At 37.1% G+C, this 25415-nt stretch overlaps 1 protein-coding gene and 1 long non-coding RNA gene across 14 annotated transcripts in view; one reads left to right on the forward strand and one right to left on the reverse strand.

The window, feature by feature from the left end:
- DLG2 (discs large MAGUK scaffold protein 2) overlaps positions 1-25415 on the reverse strand; it is a 2253656-nt gene that overhangs the window by 1335844 nt on the left and 892397 nt on the right. For 2 of the 13 annotated variants that reach the window (XM_051821241.3, XM_089332035.1), the window contains exon 1: positions 9157-9559. The exons of 9 other annotated variants lie outside the window; for them this stretch is intronic. In XM_051821241.3, the coding sequence (XP_051677201.1) occupies positions 9157-9258 (102 nt within the window). In that variant the 5' untranslated portion in view covers positions 9259-9559. Of the gene's footprint in view, positions 1-9156; positions 10017-25415 lie in introns of those variants that run through there. 2 more of the 13 variants (XM_070076198.2, XM_089332032.1) reach the window with 2 other exon arrangements.
- The window catches only part of LOC149128469 (uncharacterized), a 29456-nt gene continuing 13975 nt past the window's right edge, over positions 9935-25415 (forward strand). The window contains exon 1 of the long non-coding RNA XR_016233268.1: positions 9935-10050. This is a non-coding gene — a long non-coding RNA (uncharacterized LOC149128469). The remainder of the gene's footprint in view (positions 10051-25415) is intronic.

Below are 25415 nucleotides of genomic sequence, written 5' to 3' on the forward strand. Positions count from 1 at the left end.
TGAATATAGTTCATGTTTGATCTTATCTAGTACACAGTGAAGTCTTTTATTACCCTCTCTTGAGTCTTACACATGAAAGTGAAAGGGTTATTTCATGCTGTGATAAGACAAATAGAAGCAAAATGGAACTTCATCTAAGGCAGGAAGAGGAAGAAAACTAATATTTATTTAAGGACTACTACATGCTAGATGTTGTATTAGTTGCTTTCTTATTTGATGTAGCAAATCCACTAAATACACCTATTTTCATCATATATATGAGGAATTTCAGACTCAGAGAAGGGAAAGAACTTCATCAAGGACGCAGGGTTAATGGTTCACAGAGCATTTTGTAATACCAACCCCTACCCTCAGGACATGGGTTGTACTTCTATATTTGCTGAATCCAGCAGAGCATATTCAGGCTAAAGATTTACGCAGGGTACCTATTATTCATCCAAATCATATACTAGAGAAGATACAATTTAATACTCCCAACACTTCTCCCTTCTTCCTTTCTCCCTTCCCATTCATAACTAAGACACACTTTGAGCGTCACATCACTACTTCCTAATATCTGGTTGTTTCAATACTTCCAAAGAAGTGTTGGACCCTGAGATAGATGTTTTATTTTAGTCCTATGCCAAACTTTTTCTTTTATGACCTAATATAACCCTTTAATTCGGTCACCTTCAAAAAAGCTTTCTCTAACTAAATCTAAAACAATCATTGAGTTGCTTGCTCTCTCATTGGCTGTAGCAGGAATTCACACCTATTGAATTATGAAAGTACTTTTAAAATAGAAACTATTTAATGGACCCCCACTTGTTATTAATTGTACATATGATGAAACAGCATCACTTGTGGATTAATTGCTCCTTAAATGGATCTATTTTGTGTATGTAAATATATGTAAATTCCTCAGAATAGAACCATTTCTATGGTGATCACTCAATAATGGTTAGTGTAACCTGCTCCATTGATTGTTTTTTTCCAGGTGTATTTCTTAGTACAGGTTCACTGATCAAATTGAAAGGAACCCAAGGCAGGAACTAAATATTATTATGTTATATTGAGATATTTAGTATTATTCTAAACATAATGTATGTGCTCAAGAGATAGTTAGCAATTGCTATTACTGCAATTGAGATTTTCTTCAAATCAAATCGAGAATATGTAGCTTGCAGACATGGCTCCAAGGAAAAATAAAGACTACTTTCAGGTAAGAAGCCAATGATATACTAGTAGTTACCATATTATTTGAGAACATATGAAAGAGCTATCATTAATCATTAATTTGATGACACTGGTATTTGCAATGTAATTCAGTGATATCATTAATTCTCAGCTGTTTTTAATATATAATGTGGATAGAAAGGCAGTAACAATGCATTAATATAGCATTATTTACTGTTTTCAGCACTATCACTCATCAGACAATGATTTAAACTACCCCCAGGAACTTGGACAAAACTTTAACAAAGGTAATGCAATGGAACTCCATAAAAATATGATGCTGCAGAACAATATTTTTGCTCTACTTGACTAAGTCATTTAAATTTACACAAGAAAATTACTATTACATTAATTTGCAGCAATTATTGAATTGTTGCAGTTAAGGTAGTATTGAAAGTAGCCCTGAACTGCATCAGTATCCCTATGATCTCTTGGAGTCTCTACATATTACTAAACAAGAATTTATTAAAAAGGATATGCCCAAGCATCTAATCCCAGAAACTAGTTGTATTAATTAGGATTCTCCAGAGAAAAAGAATATATATCCCTGTCTATCCACATACACGCATGTATCTGTATGTATTATACATAAAATGTTCTCATTATTATGCAGGCTAAGGACCAAAATCTGCAGTCAGCAAGCTGGGAACACCAGAGAGCTAATGTGCAGTTCCAGTCCTAGTCCAAAGTCCAGAAAACTGGGCATGCTAATGGTACACATTTCAGTTTGAAATCTGGCAGGCTCAAAATCCAAGAGTCAATGTTCACCTCATGTTGAAAGGTCAGAAGGATATCTAACCTCCAGCTCCGGGCAATCAGTCAGGAGAAGTTCGTTTTATTTAGCTTTTTTGTTGTTGTTGTTTCGCGGAGGTCTTCATTGGTTTGATGAGGCCCACTCACATTAGGGAGGGCAGTGTGCTTTATTCCAGTCTCCTAATTCAAATGTTGATCTCATCCAGAACCAATCACAATGGCATACCCAAGATAACATTGGACCAACTGTCTGGATATTGGACCAGTTAAGCTGACATATAAAATTAACAACCACAACAGGGTAACAGAGTAATCCCTGGTCTATATTTCAGAGAACATGATCTCTAGAATGTTTGATAGAAGAAGAGATCATCAAACACTCACTATCAGAAGAGGAAAAGGATAAATGAGCTATAACATAATACATACCACTTTTTTTCTCACTTGTGCATTTGGTAAGCCCATATGAGCACCTCTACCACTCAGTCATTCAACATTTATTGACTGCCTACTATAGAACAGGGAGTTTTGTTGACTGAATATCTGACACTATAGTAAATGAATACATATGGCCTATGACCCTAAAGAGCTCACAATTCAGAGAGCCAGACAATAGAATTTACAATTGGATATTAGAATTAAGATGCAAGCATTAAGTTTTAGGTGCCAAAGGTATCCTAAAGTGATGTAATTCAGAAGGGATTAGGATAATCTCAACAAACAGACTCTGGAACTTTACCTGGATATTCATAAATGAGTACATAGTGAAAGGATTAATATAATCTGAGTTTTTTCAGCATCTTGAACTCTATAACTTAACATTCCCTTTTTGTAAGCATATTTTTATGGTGGCTTAATATTCAACATCCTTATCTTGATATTTAAGCTTTCTTCCCAAATTTTCTATTGTTAAAAAGTAAAATTTAAAAGACCTTGAACTGGCAAGAATACTTTGTCAACAGGGACACAAGATCCATGCAGTCTGCTTGATTGGGACATTCAGCACCTGTTTCACTCATTAGCTCATTTTTCATTTTCTCTTTCTGGGTCAGGTTTAATCTAGGATTTTTTTTTTTTTGGAGTGAATTATATAAACTTCTTGATTCTGCCTTTTGTAGCATTAAAATACTTCAATAATATGTTGGTAGCTTAAAATACACCTCTTTTCCTAATGAATGAATCTCAATGTACCTGGCTAAATACTATTCAATCAATTCTTTACCAACAACTTCCACCTTTTCTACCAGTATGCAGAATAGTTTTAAGAAAAAGGAAGAAAAACATGTTTTGAATATTTAGCACATAACAAGTATTGTGCTAAATGTCTTCATATCTCACTTAGTCCTTACAACAATCCTACAAGGAGGGTGCTATTTTCCTTGCTTTTTACAGAGATAAAATGTGTCAGTTTCTCTTTCCACACCTTGATTCCCAGAACTTTCAGTTCATAGTTAGAGGTCATGGCATAGAAAGAATAACATTGAGTTAGAAATTAGGAGACCTGGTTGTAGCTATGGCTGTGTGACTTGCTGTGTGACCTTGAATGAGTTTCCTCCTGTCTATATGATTTAGTAACCTCATGTAGAAATTGAGTGTGTGAACACTATGAAAAATGGTTGGATCAAGCTCCTCTCAGGAAAAACAGCTCGTCCACCTCTGATAAGTGTGCTTGGCATTCAAATTTAGGTGTGCCTCCAGAAAGGTGTGTGTAAACTATTTTTTTTACAAATCCCTTCATAGCTTACAGGCACTTACTTGTAAGAAGAACCTGCTTTTTGAAAGAATATTACAGTTATTCTGGAAGTGCGTATAGACCTAAAACTATGTATGTTCAAATTTTGGCTCTTCTACTTAAGAGTTATGTGATGAAAAAACTTTGTGTCTCAATTTTTTCATCTATAACATTAGGATAACCATTATACCCATCTCAAAGGGTACTTTGGATGATTAATTAAGGTGACATTTATAAAGCACACAGAACAAATAACATACATAGTGATATATCAACTGAAGAATCCTCTGAGACCATTACTGTTTTACAACAAAATTGGCCACACTTAACAAATGAGCAAACAAAACTACTGTTCTGTCATAGACATTCTAAGTGGGAGAAGGAGGTCTGCGAAGTGCTGAGAGAGCTAGTGGGCTCCACGGAACTGTCCACCGGTGAGGTGCTGACACTCCCTCTAACTTGGGTGAGTGAAATAGCACCTTCCGGAGGTTGGGAGCCCACAACCTACTTCCCTTTTCTCTTTTCCTTTTTCTGCCCTTTGTTCACTTCCAGTTGTTATACAGTATTTTCCTTTTTTTCCCCACTCCTTTTTGTTTGCCTGATAATAAGGATACTAGAAGAAATAAAACTCAAATATCATTGATAGTGCTTAGATGTTTAATCAAACCAAATTCTTTCTCTTTCCCTTTTCTTCTTTACACCCACAATTCATCACTTTCTCCTTTTGATTCTTTTTTTATTATTTTGTTTTCCATTTTAATCTCCTCCTTACTTCCCCTCTCCTCTTTTTAGAAAGGATAAGCATTGGAAAAAAAAAGAAGATTACTTTCTGCTAGGTGATTTCTTTCCTTTAAGGGCAGTCTATGAAATGTCCAAACATTCATGGGTCAAAACAAGTTCTAGGATTGAATGACATTTTCAAGAACTCTTCACTATCCTAATTCATCAAACAGAATATTAAAGGCACCTAAGGTAGCCTAGGATTGATAGTTTGATTCAGTTGAACTATTATATTAACAAATGTATATATTTAGAGTGTATAACATGCTTTCTATATTTATGTCTGCACAGTGAATGGATGTATTAACTTGGGCTTACATATCTATATATGTATACATACATATATTATAATAAACTATTAGAGCATGTGATAGTTTATAAAATATTTTAGGATATTAGGAAAAATAACAAATATTCCACTTTTCATTGTTTGTCTGTTTTGTCTTGAAAATGTTGGGTGACAAACACACATATACTTACACATATACACATATATAATCACACTTTCTGTATTCATGTGTCTATTCATGGTCACTTAAGTCATTTCTATATCTTGGCTATTGTGAATAATGCTGTAATGAACATGAGAATACAGATATCTCTAAAAGGTGTTCATTTTATTTCCTTTGGGTATATATATCCAGAAAGGAGATTGCTGGGGGTCATATGGTAGTTATACTTTTTTCTATGTAGGAACCTCTGTACTGTTTTTCATAATGATGGCACCAACTTAAATTCCCACCATTAATGTACAAGAGTTTAATCTCTTATCTTTTTTATGACAACATCCTAACAGAAAAGGTGATATGTAATTGTTATTTTAATTAGTCATTCCCTGATGATTAGTGATGTTGAACACTTTTTTATATACTTGTTGGCCATTTTTATGTCTTATTTGAATAATGTATATTAAGTACTTTGTCCATTATTTTAACATAAGTCCACCTTCCATCACATCTCCCTTTTATTTAACAGAGTAAAGCAAAGGGATGATTGCAGAGCTTATGAGTTTATGAAGTACTTTTTACAATATTGGGAAAAATAACAAGTATTCCACTTTTTTAGTTTGGACGTTTTTGCCTTGGAAATGTTGGTGACTGGAAAAGGAAGAATGAAAGGAGTGAGATACATAGTGACTTCTGATCTTTGCAATATAGCTATGAGTAAGACAATGCAAAGAGAAATCACATACACGCTGAGTGTTGGAATTACATTAGGAACCTAGGTCTTTGCAAGTGGAGAAAACACAAATAAGTGGACATAAAGTCATTGCATATTTTCTGGTAATGACACGAAAACTACTATGAAGGGTTGGGGAAATATTTTAGAAATATTTCTTCTCCATGCAAAGTCCATTCCCATAAACAGCACTATATAGTAATGTCAATGGATACAATGGAAAAATTCTTTTTGGAACAAGGGTATTTTGGTCTCTCCCCTGAGGCTTTAAAGTCAGGTTGGACTGTGGGTATTCTTCATTTTAGCAAAGGGAGTAAAATTAACTCCTCTAATAGACTTGGAATTCCTGGAAGAAAAAAAAATGGTATTATAGTTACATATATATCTCTATTGCTTAGCACAGTGCCTGGGATGGAACTTGGCAGACTTTTCACATGTACAGTCATTCATCTATGTAAATATATAACTAAATTGAATGGCATCCAGGACACAGCAAGATCCTGGAGATGGATAATGACAAAAAAGACAATTTGAAATCTCTACTTTGAAAGCTCAGGTTACTCAGCATCCTACATGCCATTAATAGGTTACGGATAACAACAGTTTTAGTTAGTATATTTGAAACCCACAATCTGCCCTAAAAAGTAACAGTGTTTTAGACTTATCTTTCTGGTTGGAAAATTAATATCCTTCATAATATTATTTTCATGCTTCCTGGATAGTATTGGAATAAATGAATGTTTCTGGAAGCTCCCAATTGACATCTATGTCTACATGAGTTTTTTTCTTTCTTTCAATAATTATGTATATTGCACTGTCATTTTTCAAATAGTCAACCAAAATCCTTCATATATTTTCTTCAAATCAGTATTGCAAGTAATATAGTCATCTGCCACATTATTTGACTTAAAAACCTGAGAGGACAAGAGCTACTCATTTTCATGTAACAAATATCTGACATTCGTTATGTGTTAAATGCTGATTTATTGATCAAATGGAATAACAGTATAAGTTTTCAACTAATTCCTGTAAATATACTTCATTTTGTCAATGGTCTATCAATATGTAAATGATTCTGATGTTCTGCATAAACAGCACATATCATAGAAAAATAACTTGGACTCAGAGAAATCATTTATCTAATAAATGCAAGACCTAATTTTGAAACCCAAGCATGTCTGATCAGCAAATTTTCCACATTATATTCATTTTGCTGTCATCTATGAGATAGTGTTGAGGAACTTTGCTAGAAGAGGTCTAGAGTAGAAGTTTCTAGGATTCTTTCCATGCCTAAGATTTTAAGGTGAGAACTACCCATCAGCAATCAATCCATAATTACCTACTAAGTATGGTTATTGTATTATAGTTGTTCTCACAATTTAGGGTTTTAAGAATTATTTTATTCAAACACTTAATATAAAAGGATGGGACAGAATCTCTAAAATTATGACTTATTTTCATGGAGAATTAATGTATTTTCCAAAGAAACAAGGTCTATCAACACATATTATTTTGGCATTTCAATTTATTTACATGTATTTCTCAGAAAGTAAGTCTACTACACTATAGCACGGAAAGAACTTAAAGGAAGTCAAACTACTATAATTCCTCAATCTTAAAAAATGTGTGTACTTACAGTTATACCCTTATTCAATATACTTTGAAAATCATGGGAAAATATAACAGCCTAGAAGAAACTTCTTTGAAAATGAGCTTGAAGTCCTGAATGATTATTCAACATTCTCCACACTAATAGCTTATCTTATTTGATTATTAGCTTGTGTTTAATCTCCCTTGACAAATAATTCACCTTTGTTAGTAATCATTTAGCACTGCAAAACAATTCTCGTACATTCATGAGAATGAATTTTAAACAGTAGCCATTGCTAAGATGCTGCTGTGAATGCAATTAAAAGAGAGAGTGGATAAAAGCATGGGGGAGGGCAGTGAGTTGTGTGCAGAGAGTATCTGACCAGTTATTGGTGGTGTTCACTCACATCCATCTCCCTGACAGTGATGAGCACACACTCCCAGCAATTCTAAGACCTCTTCTGAGGTTTCAAGAGGAACATTTAGGTGATTTTGAGTATGAGAAATATTTTTGATTGACCCTAAGGTGCAACCTATCATACTGAATAAAAATATAAATATTTGGCCATAACTTTACCATTAAATGATTTTACAAAAGACATCATCAGAGAATGTCAGAGCTGGAGAGGGTCTCAGAGATCATCTCATCCACACCACTCATTTTATAGGAGAAAACCTGAGGCGCAAAGAAAAATGAAGATTCTCTAGGTATAGCCAGTATAAGACAGGCCTGATTCCCAATTTTTCCATTAAGCATACCCCTCCTCTGTCCACTATACATGAAGTTGAATGTGCATGTTTCATTAACTTTACTGCCTAAAGTGTATACCAGCTGCCTAGTGTAGTCTCTGGTGTAATCTTTCAGAACAATGGGATTTTTATTCACTTAAAGAAGTGAATTTTCAGGTATTACAAATGAATACTGCCCCCCTCCTCACTGTCCCTCTCCTGAGTGAATCACCACAGTGGCCACAAGAAGCGGTTTATACGAATGGAGTGGAGAAAACCAACTTTTCACAGTGAAAAAAAGTGAGGGGTTGTGTCTATGAGCAACGGAGCATGCACTCTGAGTTCTCATGGGCCAAGTCTGTTCAAATACCAAGTTCCAGACATAATTTTCAGGGAGTGCATCATCAAGTCCAACAAGAAAGTACCATTAACATATTTCAACCAGCACGAAGAATGGTAACCTGATTCAAAAACCTTCAAACCTCATTTCGTTGGGAACACCAATCTCCTTTACAAAAATCTGGGATGGGACTGTTATTTGTTACAAACTTCCCTAACTGTGCCACTTTCTTAATGAAATTCCTGCTTGTTGATTTCAAGTGGATTGTATAAACTCAGAGAACACCACAACATTTGGGGCAACATGAATCTAGCTCCTGATATTCTATCTAAAAATATAAATAACATGCTCCTTATTTTAAAAAGTGCCAAATTGCAAACGGATGTGTTTAATTTCATCTGTGGTTTTTTGCATCTACCAATCCAGCTTCTCCCATCGGTGGGCCAGACAGGTTGGTGGGGCTCCAGGCAGTGGTAACCCGCGATAAGTTCAAGAGCTCCCAACTCAGCTGCCAGGAGCCACTAGCTAAATGCATAACAGATGCCAAGCAGACAGCCACCTAAGGCGCCCCCTTTCCAAGCCGTATCTGTTCTTGAAGCCTTTGCATGTTAGCGACCAGGGTCCTGTCACCACCGAGTTATCAGCCTAACATCGGACGCTGGAATAATCAGTGCGGTTCTCTTGGCCCCCAAACCGGGCCAGCATCCCGGAGAGGGCAGAGCAGTCTTAGCTTCAGTCACTCTCCCAGCAGGCAGACACATAAACAAACAACAAAAGGAATTGTTCGCAATCCCCAAGGGAGGCAGCATGCATTAAAAAGACATGAACCTCTTCCTACCTTGCATCCAAACATCAACGACAAAGTGTTGTTGGTGCAAGCAACTTTGCAGTGGCAAATCATTGGTGTAAAACAGTCAGGGTCCTTAACAACAGGGCACATTCCTTCTGGGCTGCGGCAGTGGCAGTTCGCTGGGAGACCCCAACGTGGTGCTCGGCCAGCACATGGAGCGACAGCCTAGACCGAGCCGCCGCTTCGATCACTGCCCCCTGTGCCCAGCGCAGCCATCCTGAAGCCCCGGTGGAAGCAACGCCGCGGGCAAGTACCGGGAATCTCGGGGTCTCCCTTCCCTGGGGAATGAGGCCTGGGGGGAGGAAAGGACCAAAGAGGGTCCCCCACCTTATGATGAATTGGGGGGAGATAAAATAAATAAATAAATAAAACAACAAAAAATAAAAATAAAAGGAAGCGAGGAGCTTAGAGGAGGGTTCAAAGGAGGTGGGGCAGTATTAGCATGTAAAAGGATGTACCCGCCTACTCGCTCCAGTCACACAAGATTGTCATGCGAGCTGAAGGGGGCTGGAATTATTCCCTCCGAAGGGGGGAGAAAAACATACTGCAGCTCCTGATTTGGTAAAAAGCCAGTGGCTTGCAGCAATCCAGAGTCACGGTGGGGAGCGCTGGCCGGGCAAGTGGGGTGGGAGGGAGGGGCCGGGAGTGGGAGGGAGCGCGGTGCTTGCCAGCGTACGCCAGCCGGCGGGCGCGCTCAGTGCCCCCGAGGAGTCCCTGGTGTCGGCGCACGGGACCTCCCCACGCTGACGTGACCCCGAGACCACACTTGGGCCCCATCGCCACTGCCGCCAGCGTGTAGACCTCCGAGGCCGAGTTCTCGGGAAGGAGAGGCCAGCCAGCCCGGAACCCTGCAGGGAGCATCCTCCCCGCCCTCTGACAACGGTGTGCGGGCTTGGGGGTGGGGATGCGGATGGGGAGTGGGCTGAGGTTGGCCAGCAAAGGGATTGGGCTGGAAAGGGTTTCGGTAGTGCCCTATACCCTTGACTTCTGGGGATAGCGAGCCTACTCATTTCCTGGGTAGCAGAAGTAGCCCCAGTACCAAGGCTTTCTCAGATACAACATCATTCAAAAACAAAAAGGAAACGTCCTCCCTTTCCCAACCTTGAAGTCTTAGAAATTTCCAAAAGTCCCAGAAGTATTTATGTTGGTCTGGAAGCATGAATGACAAAACTGACAGATGCTTTATTATTGTTGTTTTAACTGAGGATATGAAAATTGCAAAAAGATCAGCATGGGGTTGGCACAGCTGCAAATTTACTTATTGGAGACACCCCTCCCCTCCATGTGACAAGAAAGGTGTGGGGTAAGAGGTGTGTAACCTAGCACTCTAAGGGTGCCACCTGGGTGTTTGGCACTATGCCGCACAGATGGTTAGTGCAAAGAGAGCAAGACATCAGGGTTTGGAATCAGGCTCTGGTTCTGGTGTGGAGTATGGCTTTATGTAAGTAGTATACATTATCTGAGCCTCTGCATATTTGGAAAGTGGGACTATTAACCCCAACCCTGCAGTTGCCACAAAGACTAGATAAAAATGAACAATGCTTTTCTGTGGTATACTCCACTACATAGCAGCCACTCTACCTAAATTAGAGCTTACATCACGTGCTAGCCTGAGAGGTAGCTATTACTGGCCACAATTTTTTCTGGTGGAAGAACTGAATCCCTGAAGGTTACATCACTTACCCAAGTGAGACAATCAATAAGCCAAGAAGGTGTGGTTCAAAGAGAAGTAACTGAGGTAGCTGAAACAGTGACATTACAGGAGACATTACAGACATCTCCAAAAGCCAGTTCCAAAGTCTACGGATTTATTTAGGAAGGGTCAGGCCTGCCACAGTAACATAAATGTGCTATTTCCAAGTCTCTCTGTAACTGGACACTAACCTCAGATCCCAACTAAAATACAGTAACAGCATAGTCCTAGATATCCATTGCAAAATTTGCTGCAACACTGTCATCCTGATGCAGTTCTACCAGAATCCCAGACCACTTATTCTAAGAAGAGTCCCAATATTTCTATATGGCTTCTGCTTATCAAGTTGGAAGGTTCCAGTGAGAAATAAAGAACAATGTAACTTCTAAATCAAGTCAAATGCAGTGACTTATAAATTTTTTTCACCTATCTATAATCCAAAATACATGAGTCTTCTGCTGCAAGTTCAAGAAAACTTAATTGTGACTAAATTACCTAGATTCTGGTTAAAAATACAGGTTCTCATGCCCAATCCTTTATTACCATCTCACAGACCAAGAACATTAAAGAATCTATTTTTGATCACTCCCCCCACCACCTTGGGAGAGGAAAATGGGTCCTGCCTATCAAATTAAGACTTCTTTGAAAGGAAGTCAATATGGAAGGAAGTATGAACAATAATCAGCATAAAAAGACCATCAAAGTTGAGTTAAATCTGGTTCTGACTAAAGAGGGCAGCCATGCTTCAGGCTTTGAAATTCTTACCCTAAATGCAGACATCTTTATCTAGTTGATTTCTCTATTATGAATCAGGATTGATTCAATCTAGTGAATATCTGGGGGCTGCTGGGACTCAAGAGCTCTGATATGTATGTATTTAAACATACCAAGTCACATTTTAGAAGCAGAACTCTGGTCTGAGGCCGAATGAGAAATCTTAAAATCACATTTACAGATTAAGTGTATTTCTTAGCATTTTATCTCTTTATGTTACCATAAAATGTGTGACTGTGTGAGCATTTCCACCTACAGAGTGGCTATAATTATGTTTTTTTTCAAATGACAATAGATTCTAAAAATGTTGTACAATATTTCCCTTATTCATTAGCCTGTAATTTGGATTTCAAACACCCCAAAAGTATTGTATGCTCTATATTGTGATGTTCCAATAATATCTAACACAGTGTTTCCCTAATGAATTATCCAAACTAAGGCTGACCTTCTATTCTAGGGCAGCTTTAAAGGCTGCTATGTTCAAATTATTTCCCATTTTATAGTTTGTGCTGGTTTAGACTGATTAAACCAAATGACAAAACATGAAACAAAATATGTATTTCATTTACTTGACCTTTTATGATTAACTTTAATCGATGAGAGTTCATTTATCTCTACATTTCCTTATGTGTACCCTCACATTCATATACATCTGTGTGTATTTGTATGTATCTGATATTTGCTTATATGCTTTTGATAAAATGCTTTCTCTTAGTTCTTGACTCTCAATAATAGCTTTGGGGTGAACTGAAAAGGAGAAGGAAGGGGGGAAAGTACTGTCATAACAATGCATTCCATAGTTACAGTCAGTAACCACTCTGCTACAAAATGAATCACTGTTACCTTAAAACATGAACACATTCATCATTGGTCTGAAAAGCACTAATTTGGGAGTATACTGCATGGGGGTGTACTGCAGTATTTTTAGGAGAAGATATTACTAGACAATGCCAGAAGATGATGAATTCATTTTAATTGTCAAAATAACTAACCTTAATTAGATATTTAAATGATTGATAACATTTACAGTTCTTCCTAATAATCATCATTTTATAAAATGATACATTACAGCTATACAGTATTAAACCATTTTCCTAATGAAAATTTCCTCAAAATCAACTCATAATCATAAAAACAGTAGTATCAATAAATGTGATCCAGGTTTCATCTTGATCTTTTATTTCTTGTTATTGTTATTCCTAATCAGAAATTGGGACAAGGTAGGGGGCATTAGCTACTCATCTGTTTCTTTTTTTGATAATCCTTTCCATAGCAGTTTTTAAATAGAGCTTGTTCATGTTAGAAGGAAAAAGAGGAGATTGACATTTGAAGGCTTAGTACTTCTTCCTGACTGTGTGACTTGGAGCAAGCTACTCAGCCTAAATCTCATTCCCCTTGTCGATTAAGATGAAATGAGGATACCATATTATCTCTCAGTTGACTTCTAATGCAGTTTCTTTGCATTGACTTCCAAATACATGTTCTTAAGAATGTTAAAAGAAATTTGAGAAGCCATTTTGTTCTATCACTTATCTTCAGACAACAAACCCTTCTAAAGTGTATATTACTTGCTACTCACTAATTTAGTGCTTGTGAAGTACACTGTCTAAATTTAACAGTGTGCTAGAACTAGATCCTATTGGTGAGGGTAGAGCATGTCTACCTCTTTCTAACTCCCTACCCATTCAGAGATAGCATGCTGGTAGCTTTGAATCAGTCAGAGGGAGTACTGAGACCATGTAAATTGGCAAATACTACAAAGATTTATTTTTTTCAGAAAAAATATTACCATACATTACTGATACAAGTTTTTTTTAAAATCTATATTAACTTATTTAATATTGCAACCACTCAATTGTAATAAAAAATGAAACAGAATCACAGAGGGATTAATTAACTTGACTAATATAACAAAACTGGCATACTGTAAATCAATCAAATTTTAAAAACTGATAACTTTCAACAATAGATGTTTATTTCTATCTCATGTTAGATGTTGTGGCTTGACTGTTAACAGGGGCCGATGCTGTTCCATGCACAGAATAGCAGCCCCATAAGAAACATAATGTTCACAAAGTAGAAGGAAAAATGGCCAATGGCTGAGAATGCAGACTCTTAAAACTTTTGGTCAGACAACAAAAACATCTTCCTATTCATATATGATTTTCCAAGGACTTTTGTGTGGCCAACTTGATGCCATTGGATGGGGAAAGGTAATCTCCTTAGAGGAAGGGAGGAGAAATTACAGGAAACAATATTACAAGAGATAATAGCTTAGTTGGGTGATAGAACTGGGATTTATAGCCAAGGTATTTGACTTGAGGATTCAAGCTCTTAACAAGAAGGCCATTCTGAGTGTCACATACAGCTAATATATTCCAAATTTTCATCTACTTTCCCTAAGACTTTTTAACTTAGTAACTCTTTGAGGAAAGTCTTCTGAATATTCCTATAAAGAATGTATTGTAAATTTAGAAAATAATATTAACTTTGGAGTTAAACACACTAGGTTTTGCCACTAATAGGTGTGTGAATCTTTATATCCCTTTTTTTTCTCTTACCTTTCACTGCACATTGCAGTCCACTTACTCTTATTTAATCTTTAGTAAAAATGTTTTCATGCAAGTAATTCATCAGTAAGTCATGGAAAACAAGCTATGTTTTTAACATTTAATTTCCTGCATATGTAAGGCAGTGAGGTATATAAAGATTTTTTCTGTGATCAATGCATTTACAAATTAATTAATGAGATTACTTTGTTACTTTGTGACGAGAGCTAAAAGTAGCTCTTCCTAACAGTAGGAAAGTATACATAATTTACTACTACTAAATGTACATAAGAATACCTGACCAATCTAGTTAATTTCTACAAAGTAGCATTTCCTGCTCTGTAAAATGATATTGTTGCTATAGGATTGTAATAAGGCTTAAATGAGACAATGTATTACAAAATATATATCTTCCTTATCTAGTTTGTGGTAGACACTCAGATTGGAGGGGTGCTGTGTTTATTCCTGATTTTTTTTTCAAAAAAGATAAATAGGAAGGAATAAACCAATTTGACTCATTTGATACATATAATTTCTTTATACTGAACAATCTTCCTTTAGCATTTATTCATAACTTTTATTCTCCCAGTGACTCTCTTCATACTCAGTGCGTTTTGTGCTTCTCTTACTGAGCAGCATACAACTGCAGTGAGGTTTTGTCAGGTCGCATACTAACTGACTGGAATATCTGTCATGTTTCCCCCAAGTTCATCAACTCTGTGTTCTCTGTAATTTCTGAGCCTTCTATTTTCACTTGTATTTCCCCTACTACAGACTTTTTAGGCTAGTCACATTTTATTACTGATCGATTTTTGTTTGAGTCACATATAGTGTATTTCCTTAACCTTTTCTAGAAATAGTTTTCTTGCTTTACTTACATTATGAATGCTTAGTCAATAAATGAATGAAGAACAAATGAATATATAAGTCAGGGAGTTTTCACCTAGATCATAAGTGAGCTAGTTTAGATTTTTGTCTCCTGATCAATCCTTTACTTCATCCTCTGGTTAGAAGGAATATGTCCTTTGTTGAAGAAATGCCAGCCCATTGATTCAGAGTCAATTTTGACATTTTGTTTTAGCAGCAAGTGTTTTGAAGTAATTATTGTCTTCATCTTAATAAGGTCAAATAAACTCTTACCTTTAAGATTTCTCATGATAGTTACTTTTACCCTTTCTCACTATTTTGAAAAAGCAGTTCCAGAACACTATCTACTGTACCAATTCTGATAACTTCTTTTGTCGCAAAATTCAAATAAAAAATAATTCTCCTTAGGATATATTGTTCACTAAATTTGATTTCAGTGTTAAAAGGATAAAATTTGGGTCTTGAGTTCAAAACCAAGTGTTGACACTTGCTATATAACTGTGAGTTGGTCAGTTAAACTCCTTGACAGTTAATTTGCTCATCCACTGAAACAACAGAGGAGTTTGTTGAACAATAACACATATATCAAATACTATCTGCTGATTAACTAAAATATCATATTTGAAAGTAACTGTCAAAGTTCTCGGCAAATATTATTAATGAAATCTTAATAATAGTCATTCATTCACTCACTCTTTTATTCATTCATTATACATCAAAACTGGCCAAGAAAGTTATTTTAAATAAATGTGCACCACATACAACAAAATTCCCATATCACTAATTCTATTTTTATATTGTATTTGCCCATCTGTGAAACAAAAGCAAATTGTTCATTGTCAAAAACATACTAAATCAGACTTAACTTTGAGAGCAGCAATTCAGGGGGAAATTGTGACAAAGACATGGCTTTTTAAAAAGGAGTTTACATAGCCACTGTGTGCTTCTCTACTACAAATAGATTTTCCTTATCAGCTGCCTTTCATCTGAACAATAGATGGCTCTTCTGGCTGCATGAACTAAATGAGGTGACTTACTTATCTAGAAGAACACGGGCTCTATTAAGTAGCAGGCAGGGGCCTTCAGCTAATCATGCCCAATTAAATGAAATGACTACTCAATAACATAGTTACTCTCCTGACATTTTGAAGATATCAGATGTCTCGTCCAACTTTCAGCTACATATCACAGACTTAAGATTATGCCAAAATTTTTCTCTTTTTCTTTTAATAAACTGTAAGCAAGATGAATAAATTCCTTGGTGACATCAAAGTGTTCAGGATAGCAAAGCCAAACTTCCACTTCCTGTTTGCTTAAAATAAGATCACTGTGAGAAAACTACCTTATGGTGCAATGCATGATATATGCCTTTTATAGGGATGGTGTTTTCTTCCTTTACTATAAGGACAGTCAACCTGCCTGCGGCACCGGCACCTGGATTCTAGTCCCGGTGGGGGCACCGGATTCTGTCCTAGTTGCTCCTCTTCCAGTCCAGCTCTCTGCTGTGGCCCAGGAAGGCAGTGGAGGATGGCCCAAGTGCGTGGGCCCTGTACCCGTATGGAAGACCAGGAAGAAGCACATGGCTCCTGGCTTCAGATCGGCATAGCTCTGGCCATGGCAGCCATCTGGGGAGTGAACCAGTGGAAGGAAGACCTTTCTCTCTCTCTCTCTCTCTCACTGTCTAACTCTATCTGTCAAATAAATTAAAAAAAAAAAAGTGTATGGACATATATTTTCTTTTTTTTCTAGGAGTGGGTTATATTTGATCACATGATATATGTTCACATTTTAAAGATACTATTGAACTGTTTCTTAAAATGGTTGTATCATCTAACATTCTCACAAGGAGTGCATGAGAATCCACTCCATCCTCATCTTTGCCAGCACCTGCTTTTGCTGTTCATTTTCATTTTAGTCATTCTAAGAGATGTATAGAAATGTTTCATTGCAGTTTCAATTTGCATTTCCCTAATGACTAAAGATATTGAACATCTTTTACCATGTTTTTTTTTTTGGGGGGGGGTGTTTTGGCAAAGCATCTATTCAATATTTTTGCTTATCTTTGAAATTGAGTTGTTTCTTATTGAGTTTTGAGAGTTCTTTAAATAGTCTGTACTAAAGACTTCTATTTTATATACTCACATTTTTATTTGAAAGGCAGGAGAGAGAGAGGGAGAGAGAGACAGAGAGAGAGAAAGAGAAAGAGAGAAAGAAAGAGAAAGAGAAAGAGAAAGAGAAAGAGAAAGAGAAAGAGAAAGAGAAAGAGAAAGAGAAAGAGAAAGAATAATAGACAGGGCTAGGCCAGGCTGAAGCCAGTAGATCTAAACTCAGTTCGGTTCTCCGAAGTGAGTGGCGGCGACCCAAGTACTTGAGCCATCATCTGCTTCCTTCCAGGGTGCACATTAGCAGGAAGCTGGATCAGAGCAGCATAGCCAGGACTCGAATCAAGAGTTCTGATATTGGGGCCGGCACTGTGGCATAACAGGTAAAGCTACCACCTGCAGTGCCAGCATCCCATATGGGTGCCGGTTTGAGTGCTGGCTGCTCCAGTTCTAATTCAGCTCTCTGATATGGCCTGGGAAGGCAATGTAGTATAACATTTCTAAATAAGTTTGGAGAGAATGAGCATCTTAAAACACTGCTGATTCTTCTGACCCATGAGCCAGTATTTCTTTTTCTTTCAAAACTTTAATTTTTGTCAGCAATAATCTGTATTTTTCAGCACAAAACTCTTTTTCACATAGTCCATCAGATTTCCCCAATTATTTCATTTTATGCTATTATAAATGGAACTTATAATAAACTTTCAAATAAATAAATAAATCTTAAAAAAAAGAAAAAATCAGAGGTGAGCATCTTTGTGACCTTGGGTTACACACAGATTTAAAAAAATAAAACAAACGTATGCACCATAAAGGAATAAATTAATAAATTGGAACTTTTCATTATTAAGAACTTACAATTTTAAAAAGATAGGGAGAAAAAAATGAATGACCACAGATTTAGGTACCAATTGAGACACCTACATCCCATATCGGAGTTCTACTTTATTTTTTAAAGATTTATTTATTTGAAAGCCAGAGTTACACAGAGAGAGGAGAGGCAGAGAGAGAGAAAAGACTTCCATCCACTGGTTCACTCCCTAGATGGCTGCAATGGCCGGAGCTGCACTGATCCGAAGCCAGGAGCCAGGAGCTTCTTCTGGGTCTCCCATGGAGGTGCAGAGACCCAAGGACTTGGGCCATCTTCTTATGGCCTAGGCCATAGCAGAGGGCTGGATGGGAAGAGGAGCAGCCAGGACCTGAACCGGCAGTTATATGGGATGCCGGCGCTTCAGGCCAGGGCTTTAACCCACTGTGCAACAGTGCCAGCCCCCAATTTTTTTTTTTCTTGACCGATGATGCTGGCTAAAATGTCTGGATTTATGCTGCAGACATAAATCAAAGTGAGGATGGACATTTGGCCTAGCACTTAAGATGTCAGATATCTATATCATAAATATATAGCTATTATTAATTTATAATATATCAATTCATATATTAATATATTTTGTATTTTACACATTAATATATATCAATATATTATAATTGTATTCTATTTATACAATATGTATTGATATATTATTATATATTATATACAAAATTACATATAATGTTGTATATTATATATAATTATATATAATATATTGTATTATATATCATAATATACAATTATGTATTATTATATGTTATATGATATATACTATTATAAATAATATATTAATATATAATTTATATATTAATATATTCTAAATGTATTTATTATGTATATTTATGTATATATTTATTTTTTTAGCACCCTAAGATTTAATGGGCTATTGGAAGTGGCATAATTTCAGGCCTCATCAGCATCCCAGCCAACCAATCAAGCCAGCTTCCTAATCTAGTAAGAAAAAAGACCCCTCAGAGGACTGCATCAGTAACTCCTCCCTTGAAGACCCTTTTTGGCAGGAGACTCCAACTTTCCATCCATCCCCTGTTGCAGTATCTGGATTTAATACTTGGTTCAAGCTCCTATCTCCAGCTTCTCCTGCTAGTGAAGATCCGGGGAGGCAGTGGTGATAGCTCAGGTAATTAGGATCCTGCCACCCAGTTTTAGCCCCAGCCCAGCCCCAGCTATTGTGTCTCTCTCTCCTCTCTCTCCTCGCCTCCCCTCCTCTCCCCTCTCCTCCCCTCCTTCCCTCTCCCTCTGCCTCCCCTCTCCCTCTCTCTCTTCCTCTCAATTAAAAAGAAAGAAAGAAAAGAAACAATGAGAGTGGATATTCCTCATCTGTGTCTATTATTAAAGGGAAAGTATTCGGTCCTTTTCCCTCATGGACTCAGCTGCAGGTTTCACAAAGAGTTTCCTTATCAGGTTGAGGAAATTTTCTTCTATTTTGCTGAGAGCTGTTATTTGTTTTGTTTTAATCAGGACTAGATATTATATTTGGTCAGAAGTCTTTTCTATGTTAAAATGATTTATTTTTCTTAGTTGATTCATACAGGGGTTTGGATTTTTTTTTTTTTTTTTTTTTTTTTACAAGCAGAGTGGACAGTGAGAGAGAGAGACAGAGAGAAAGGTCTTCCTTTGCTGTTGGTTCACCCTCCAATGGCCGCCACGGCCAGAGCCAGGTACTTATTCTGGTCTCCCATGGGGTGCAGAGTCCAAGCACTTGGGCCATCCTCCACTGCACTCCCTGGCCACAGCAGAGAGCTGGCCTGGAAGAGGGGCAACCGGGACAGAATCCGGCACCCTGACCGGGACTAGAACCTGGTGTGCCGGTGCTGCAAGGCGGAGGATTAGCCTATTGAGCCATGGCACCAGCCTAGGGGTTTGGAATTTTAAATAATCCTGTGTTCCTGGGATAAACCACTTAGTCATGATGTGTTATAATTTTAATATATTGCTGGATTCCATGTGCTAAAATTTTGTTCAGAATTTTGTAGCTATGGTTAGTGGGATATTAGTTTGTAATTTTTTCTTGTTATATATTTACCTGTGAGGCAATAGAGGCCTCACAGAGTGAATTGGAAAGTACTGCCTCCTCTTCAGTATTTTGGAAATTTGCATAGATTATTATTATCTCAGCCAAAATTTTGGTGGAATTCACTAGAACCAAGCCATCTGGACTAGAAGGAGTATGTGTGTGTGGAAGTTTTCTATAAAGATTCATGGTAGGATTAAGGGTTGTGATATTTGCCTTTCAAGATCATTTGTCTGCAGTGTGGACAATAATGGCAGACCAATGAGTAGACACTGTCAGTAGTTCAAGCAACTGATAATAATGATTTAGTCTAGCATATTAGCACTAAAAACTAAGATAGCAAGACTCAATTAACATCTTAGAAAGTAAAAGTGGCAGGTGGGGTGCTGATCAGATGTGGGGGAGATAAAGAATAACCTCAATTTCTGGTTTATAGAACTGGATAATTTATAAGGGCATTCACTGAAATAGGTTATACCTAAAGATGAGCAAAACAATGGGTGTATGGAGCTGGGAGACATCATTCATTATTTTTCTATTGGCTGATTAGTTTTTGTTTGCTTTGTAAATTGGAATTTAAGGTACCCTTTTTAACTCTAAGTTGTATACATGTATCTAAAACTCAGCGTAAACTTCTGGGGTAGAAACAAATCATGCATCATCTCTGAATAAGTTGTATTAAAGCCTTGGGAATCAATGATATCATCAAAACAAAGTGAAGAATGTGAGAAGAGAAAATTCCCTAGGAATAGGCTTTGAAGAACTCAGTAATGTAATAATTTTCTTTTTATCATTTTTTAAATATTCAGGAACCCTATTTTTCTTAGTAGCTGCTGTGTTGACTCAGTTATGTTTAACATACTATTTCCCTTTTCAGTACGTAGAAATCATCTACATTGGGCCTTAATTACTGCAGAGAAAGCATCAAAGTGGTGTGATAAATTACATATTGTAGCCAGAAAAAAAGGAAGGACATGATAAGAGCACTATCTACAGGGTTTATACTTAACCACCGTCTTGACTTCAAAATATGGATGCCTGTTGGTATCCACAGGGGTTTGATAGCAGGACTTCTACCTCCCATACCCAAATTTATAGCCTGAATACATATTCCTCCAACTTTAAATAATCTCTATATTACTTATAATACCTATTACAATGTAAGTGCAATGCAAATAGTTGTGTTATTTAGGGAATAATGATGACAATAATGTATATATATACAGTGCAGATGCAATTCTTTTTGTTCTAAATATTTTCTGTCTTTGGTTGGTTGAATCCATGTATATAGAGGGTCAACTGTACTAGGAATTACAATTCATTTGTTTGTATTCCCATGGAAATATATCTCCTATGAGAGGTTAAAAAAATTACTTCTTGTGATAAAAAGATTAAGTGTCAAAATCCTCAAGGGAAAAAAAGACAAATAAAATTAGCAAGGATTTGAAAATTAAGTCACAATGAAAAATCACTACATACCCATTATAACAACCAAAATTTAAGATAATGACAATTCCAACTGTTGACGAAGATGTGATGTACTGCTGGTCGGAATGTAAAACAGTATAACCACTTTGAAAAAGTAACTGAGGTTTGACATTTCTTAAAAAGTTTGACATAAATGCACCTTACAACTCAACCATTTCATTTCTAGGTATTTAAGGGTAATGAAAACATAACAATCATATAGAACAGCTGTTTTCATAATATCTGCCCAGTTGAAACAAGACATATATATCCCTATAGCAACAAGTAAATGGATAAACAATACAAGGTATATATTTCAAACTTTAAAATCATTATTGCAATTGAAAAAAGACAGCTTAAAATCATATAATTCCACTTAAGGTCTAGAACATAAAAACATAATATATAGTGATAGAAAGTAGATTAATTGCCCAAGCCTAAAGGTAGTGGGAAGGAAGTACAATTTTCTGGGATAATGGAAGTTACCTGAATTTTATTGTGGTGGTGGTATCAGAGGTATGCATATTTTTAGAATTCCTCAAATTGTAATTTTTGAAAAGGCTCCTTTTATTATATGTAAATTATACCTCAAGGATGTTGATTCAACATATATTCTGGTTTAACGATTCAAGACTAAGGGTTATACTAATTTTCTAGAAAAGTATTAATTTAAACACCAGTGGCGCAGGTTGTTTATCAAAGTAACTCCCAGATTAATTTCTTCATAAACAAATATTATTATAGAAGCTTATGATTCTTTACTTTATGAAGACAGATTTATTTACAAATAGGGTTTAGTTCTCTAGAACTAAAAAAAAAAAAAATGAGTTTGCCAAGGCCAGTAGAAAAATTACTTTACTCATTCTTATATGCACTTTTTGAGGCTTTAACATGTTTTATATCACTAGAAAAAGATCAATCTTTTTTTAAAAAAATATTTATTTATTATTTGAAAGTCAGCATTATGGACAGAGGGAAAGAGAGAGAGAGATTTTCCATCCTTTGGTTCACTTCCTAGATGGCCACAATGGCTAGGAATGGGCCAGGCCAAAGCCAGGAGCCAGGAGCTTCTTCAGGGCCTCCAACATGGGTGGCAGTGGCCCAAGCACTTGGGCCATCTCCCACTGCATTTCCCAGGCCATTAACAGGGAGCGGGATCAGGCACAGAGCCATCAGGACATGAACTAGCACCCATATGCACTGCTGGTGTCATAGGTGGCAGCTTTACCTGATACACTACAATGCCGGTCCCAAGACAGATCTTTAATAATGAAAAATTTCTAATGAGTACAGCCCAAAGATTTAGTGTTGAAAAATGAGAAATATTAGGCCGGCGCCGCGGCTCACTAGGCTAATCCTCCGCCTAGCGGCGCCGGCACACCAGGTTCTAGTCCCGGTTGGGGCGCCGGATTCTGTCCCGGTTGCCCCTCTTCCAGGCCAGCTCTCTGCTGTGGCCAGGGAGTGCAGTGGAGGATGGCCCAGGTGCTTGGGCCCTGCACCCCATGGGAGACCAGGAAAAGCACCTGGCTCCTGGCTCCTGCCATCGGATCAGCGCGGTGCGCCGGCCGCAGCGCGCCGGCCGCGGCGGCCATTGGAGGGTGAACCAATGGCAAAGGAAGACCTTTCTCTCTCTCTCTCTCACTGTCCACTCTGCCTGTCAAAAAAAAAAAAATGAGAAATATTGATGAAGCAGCACATATGTGGCTGACTGGAATTCTGTGACTAAGGGATCAAAGCTTCTGTTTGAACATAACAGTCTTTGTTACTCTATAGATTTGATGCTGGGTATTATTTAGTCTGTTCACTGTTTTTGTTAGAATAATCTAAGTTTTTCTTACCATAATTATTTCCATTTATTTATATTCTGATTTACCCCATCCATCTTCTATACATTCATGGAGTTCTGTGACACTTCACTTACTAAGCTAGAAGCTAAAGATACAAAGATGAGGAGAAGGAATTTGTTGTGTGGATGAGTCAGAAAGGGCTTCACATAGAGAACAGCACTAGTCAAGACAATCTAATATGCTCAAAGAAAGGAAGTTTCACATAGTTCAATCACAAGGTTCTTGGTGGAAATGATGGGAAAAGAATTGCTTGGATAGATTTTATCCACACCAAGGAGTTTACATTTCATCTCTTTTTTTATAATAGATAGATAGATATAAAGAAATATGAATCTATAGATGTATAGATAGGTAGATAGTAAGTGTGTATGTGTGTGTGTGTGTGTGTGTGATGTGATGTGAGAAACAGAGGGAAAGAGCAAGAGAGCGAGTGAGAGAGAGAATGAACCCTGGATAACAGCAACAACAAAGGAGAGGCCAAACATCATGCATAAGCTACACGAGTTACTGAATCTAGCAAATCATGAGGAAATGAATGGAATCACCTTCTTTGTATATATGTCATTCAATATATAATTTCTACACATAGAATTAGCCCAGACTAGGCAAATCTTTACCTTGTGCACAATGCATTTGAGGTACAGCTGGGCTGGAAAATACAGACCTGTGACACCTTCTTGAATGTTCTTATTATGTACTATCCTGTGGCAAATTTCAATATGAAAGGAATTCTGACAATTTAACTGAAAAAATGCTCTATGCAAACTCCTGTGTGAATACAGCTTTTCAGGAAGAACACTTCAGTTCTGACTGTACTAATTGCAGAATTTACAGTTCTGTTTCCTCAAAAGGAATAGGTAACACATTTCTATAAAAATTGCTAGACATATTTAAATCTATTTTAAAGTTAAAATACTAAGCTAAAATGAGACATGCAAGAGCAAAGTCAAGTTTCCACCTAAGCTTATGTTTGTAAGTTCTTCTTTTCAATTAAAATAAAAAGCATAAGGAGTTTCTCAAAAAGTTTCTCCCACAGCTGGATACAAATGGAAAACAATTTGAGAAGAGAAATAAATCAATAAGTCTGAAGAAGGAAAATTGGAAAGCCCACCTGCATTTTCAGAAAAGGGAGCTATCAAACATGAAGACATATCTTTAAACTACAAAAGCTTCTGTTCTGTAGATCCTGAAGTTTAGAGGAAAAAAGGGAGCAGGTGGTTAGCCTCATGGTTAAGATGTCCACATACCTTATCAGAGTGCCTCAGTTTCTCTTTCTTTCTTTCTTTCTTTCTTTCTTTCTTTCTTTCTTTCTTTCTTTCTTTCTTTTTCTTTTCCCCCTTTTTTTTTGACAGGCAGAGTTAATAAGTGAGAGAGAGAGACAGAGAGAAAGGTCTTCCTTCCGTTGGTTCACCCCCCAAATGGCCACCATGGCCGGTGCACTGTGCCAATCCAAAGCCAGGAGCCAGGTGCTTCCTCCCAGTCTCCCATGCAGGTGCAGGGCCCAAGTACCTGGGCCATCCTCCACTGCCCTCCCGGGCCACAGCAGAGAGCTGGATTGGAAGAGGAGCAACTGGGACAGAATTCAGCACCCTGACCGGGACTAGAACCCAGGGTGCCAGAGCCGCAAGCACTGGGAGGTAGTGGTGAAAGCTCAAGTGATTGGGTGATTGTCACCCAAGTTAGATACTTGGATAGAGTTCCTGCCTTCAACCCTTAAGGGTATCTGGGGAATGAACCAGCAGATGGGAGCTATGTTCTCTGTCTCTCAAATAAATAAACAAGAAATAAACCGCCCCCCAAATATGGGCTAATCACTTCCACAACATTCTCCCCTCATCTATTGAGAAACCAGGTCCTCAGATATATTGCTTGATGCAAACAACAAAAACTATTAACAAAGAGGGGAAAAACACAAAATTTCAATTGATATATCTAAGGTTTAAAAATTAGAGTTGATTATTTTAGAATCTATGAAAAAAGGGACTCTAGCCTCTTTCTCAAAAATAACTTATTATTTCATATTTAAAATATGTATTTATTTATTTTGA

Source organism: Oryctolagus cuniculus, chromosome 1, assembly GCF_051225735.1.
Source record: "Oryctolagus cuniculus isolate XC-2025 breed Fujian yellow rabbit chromosome 1, ASM5122573v1, whole genome shotgun sequence".
Taxonomy (NCBI): Eukaryota; Metazoa; Chordata; class Mammalia; order Lagomorpha; family Leporidae; genus Oryctolagus; species Oryctolagus cuniculus.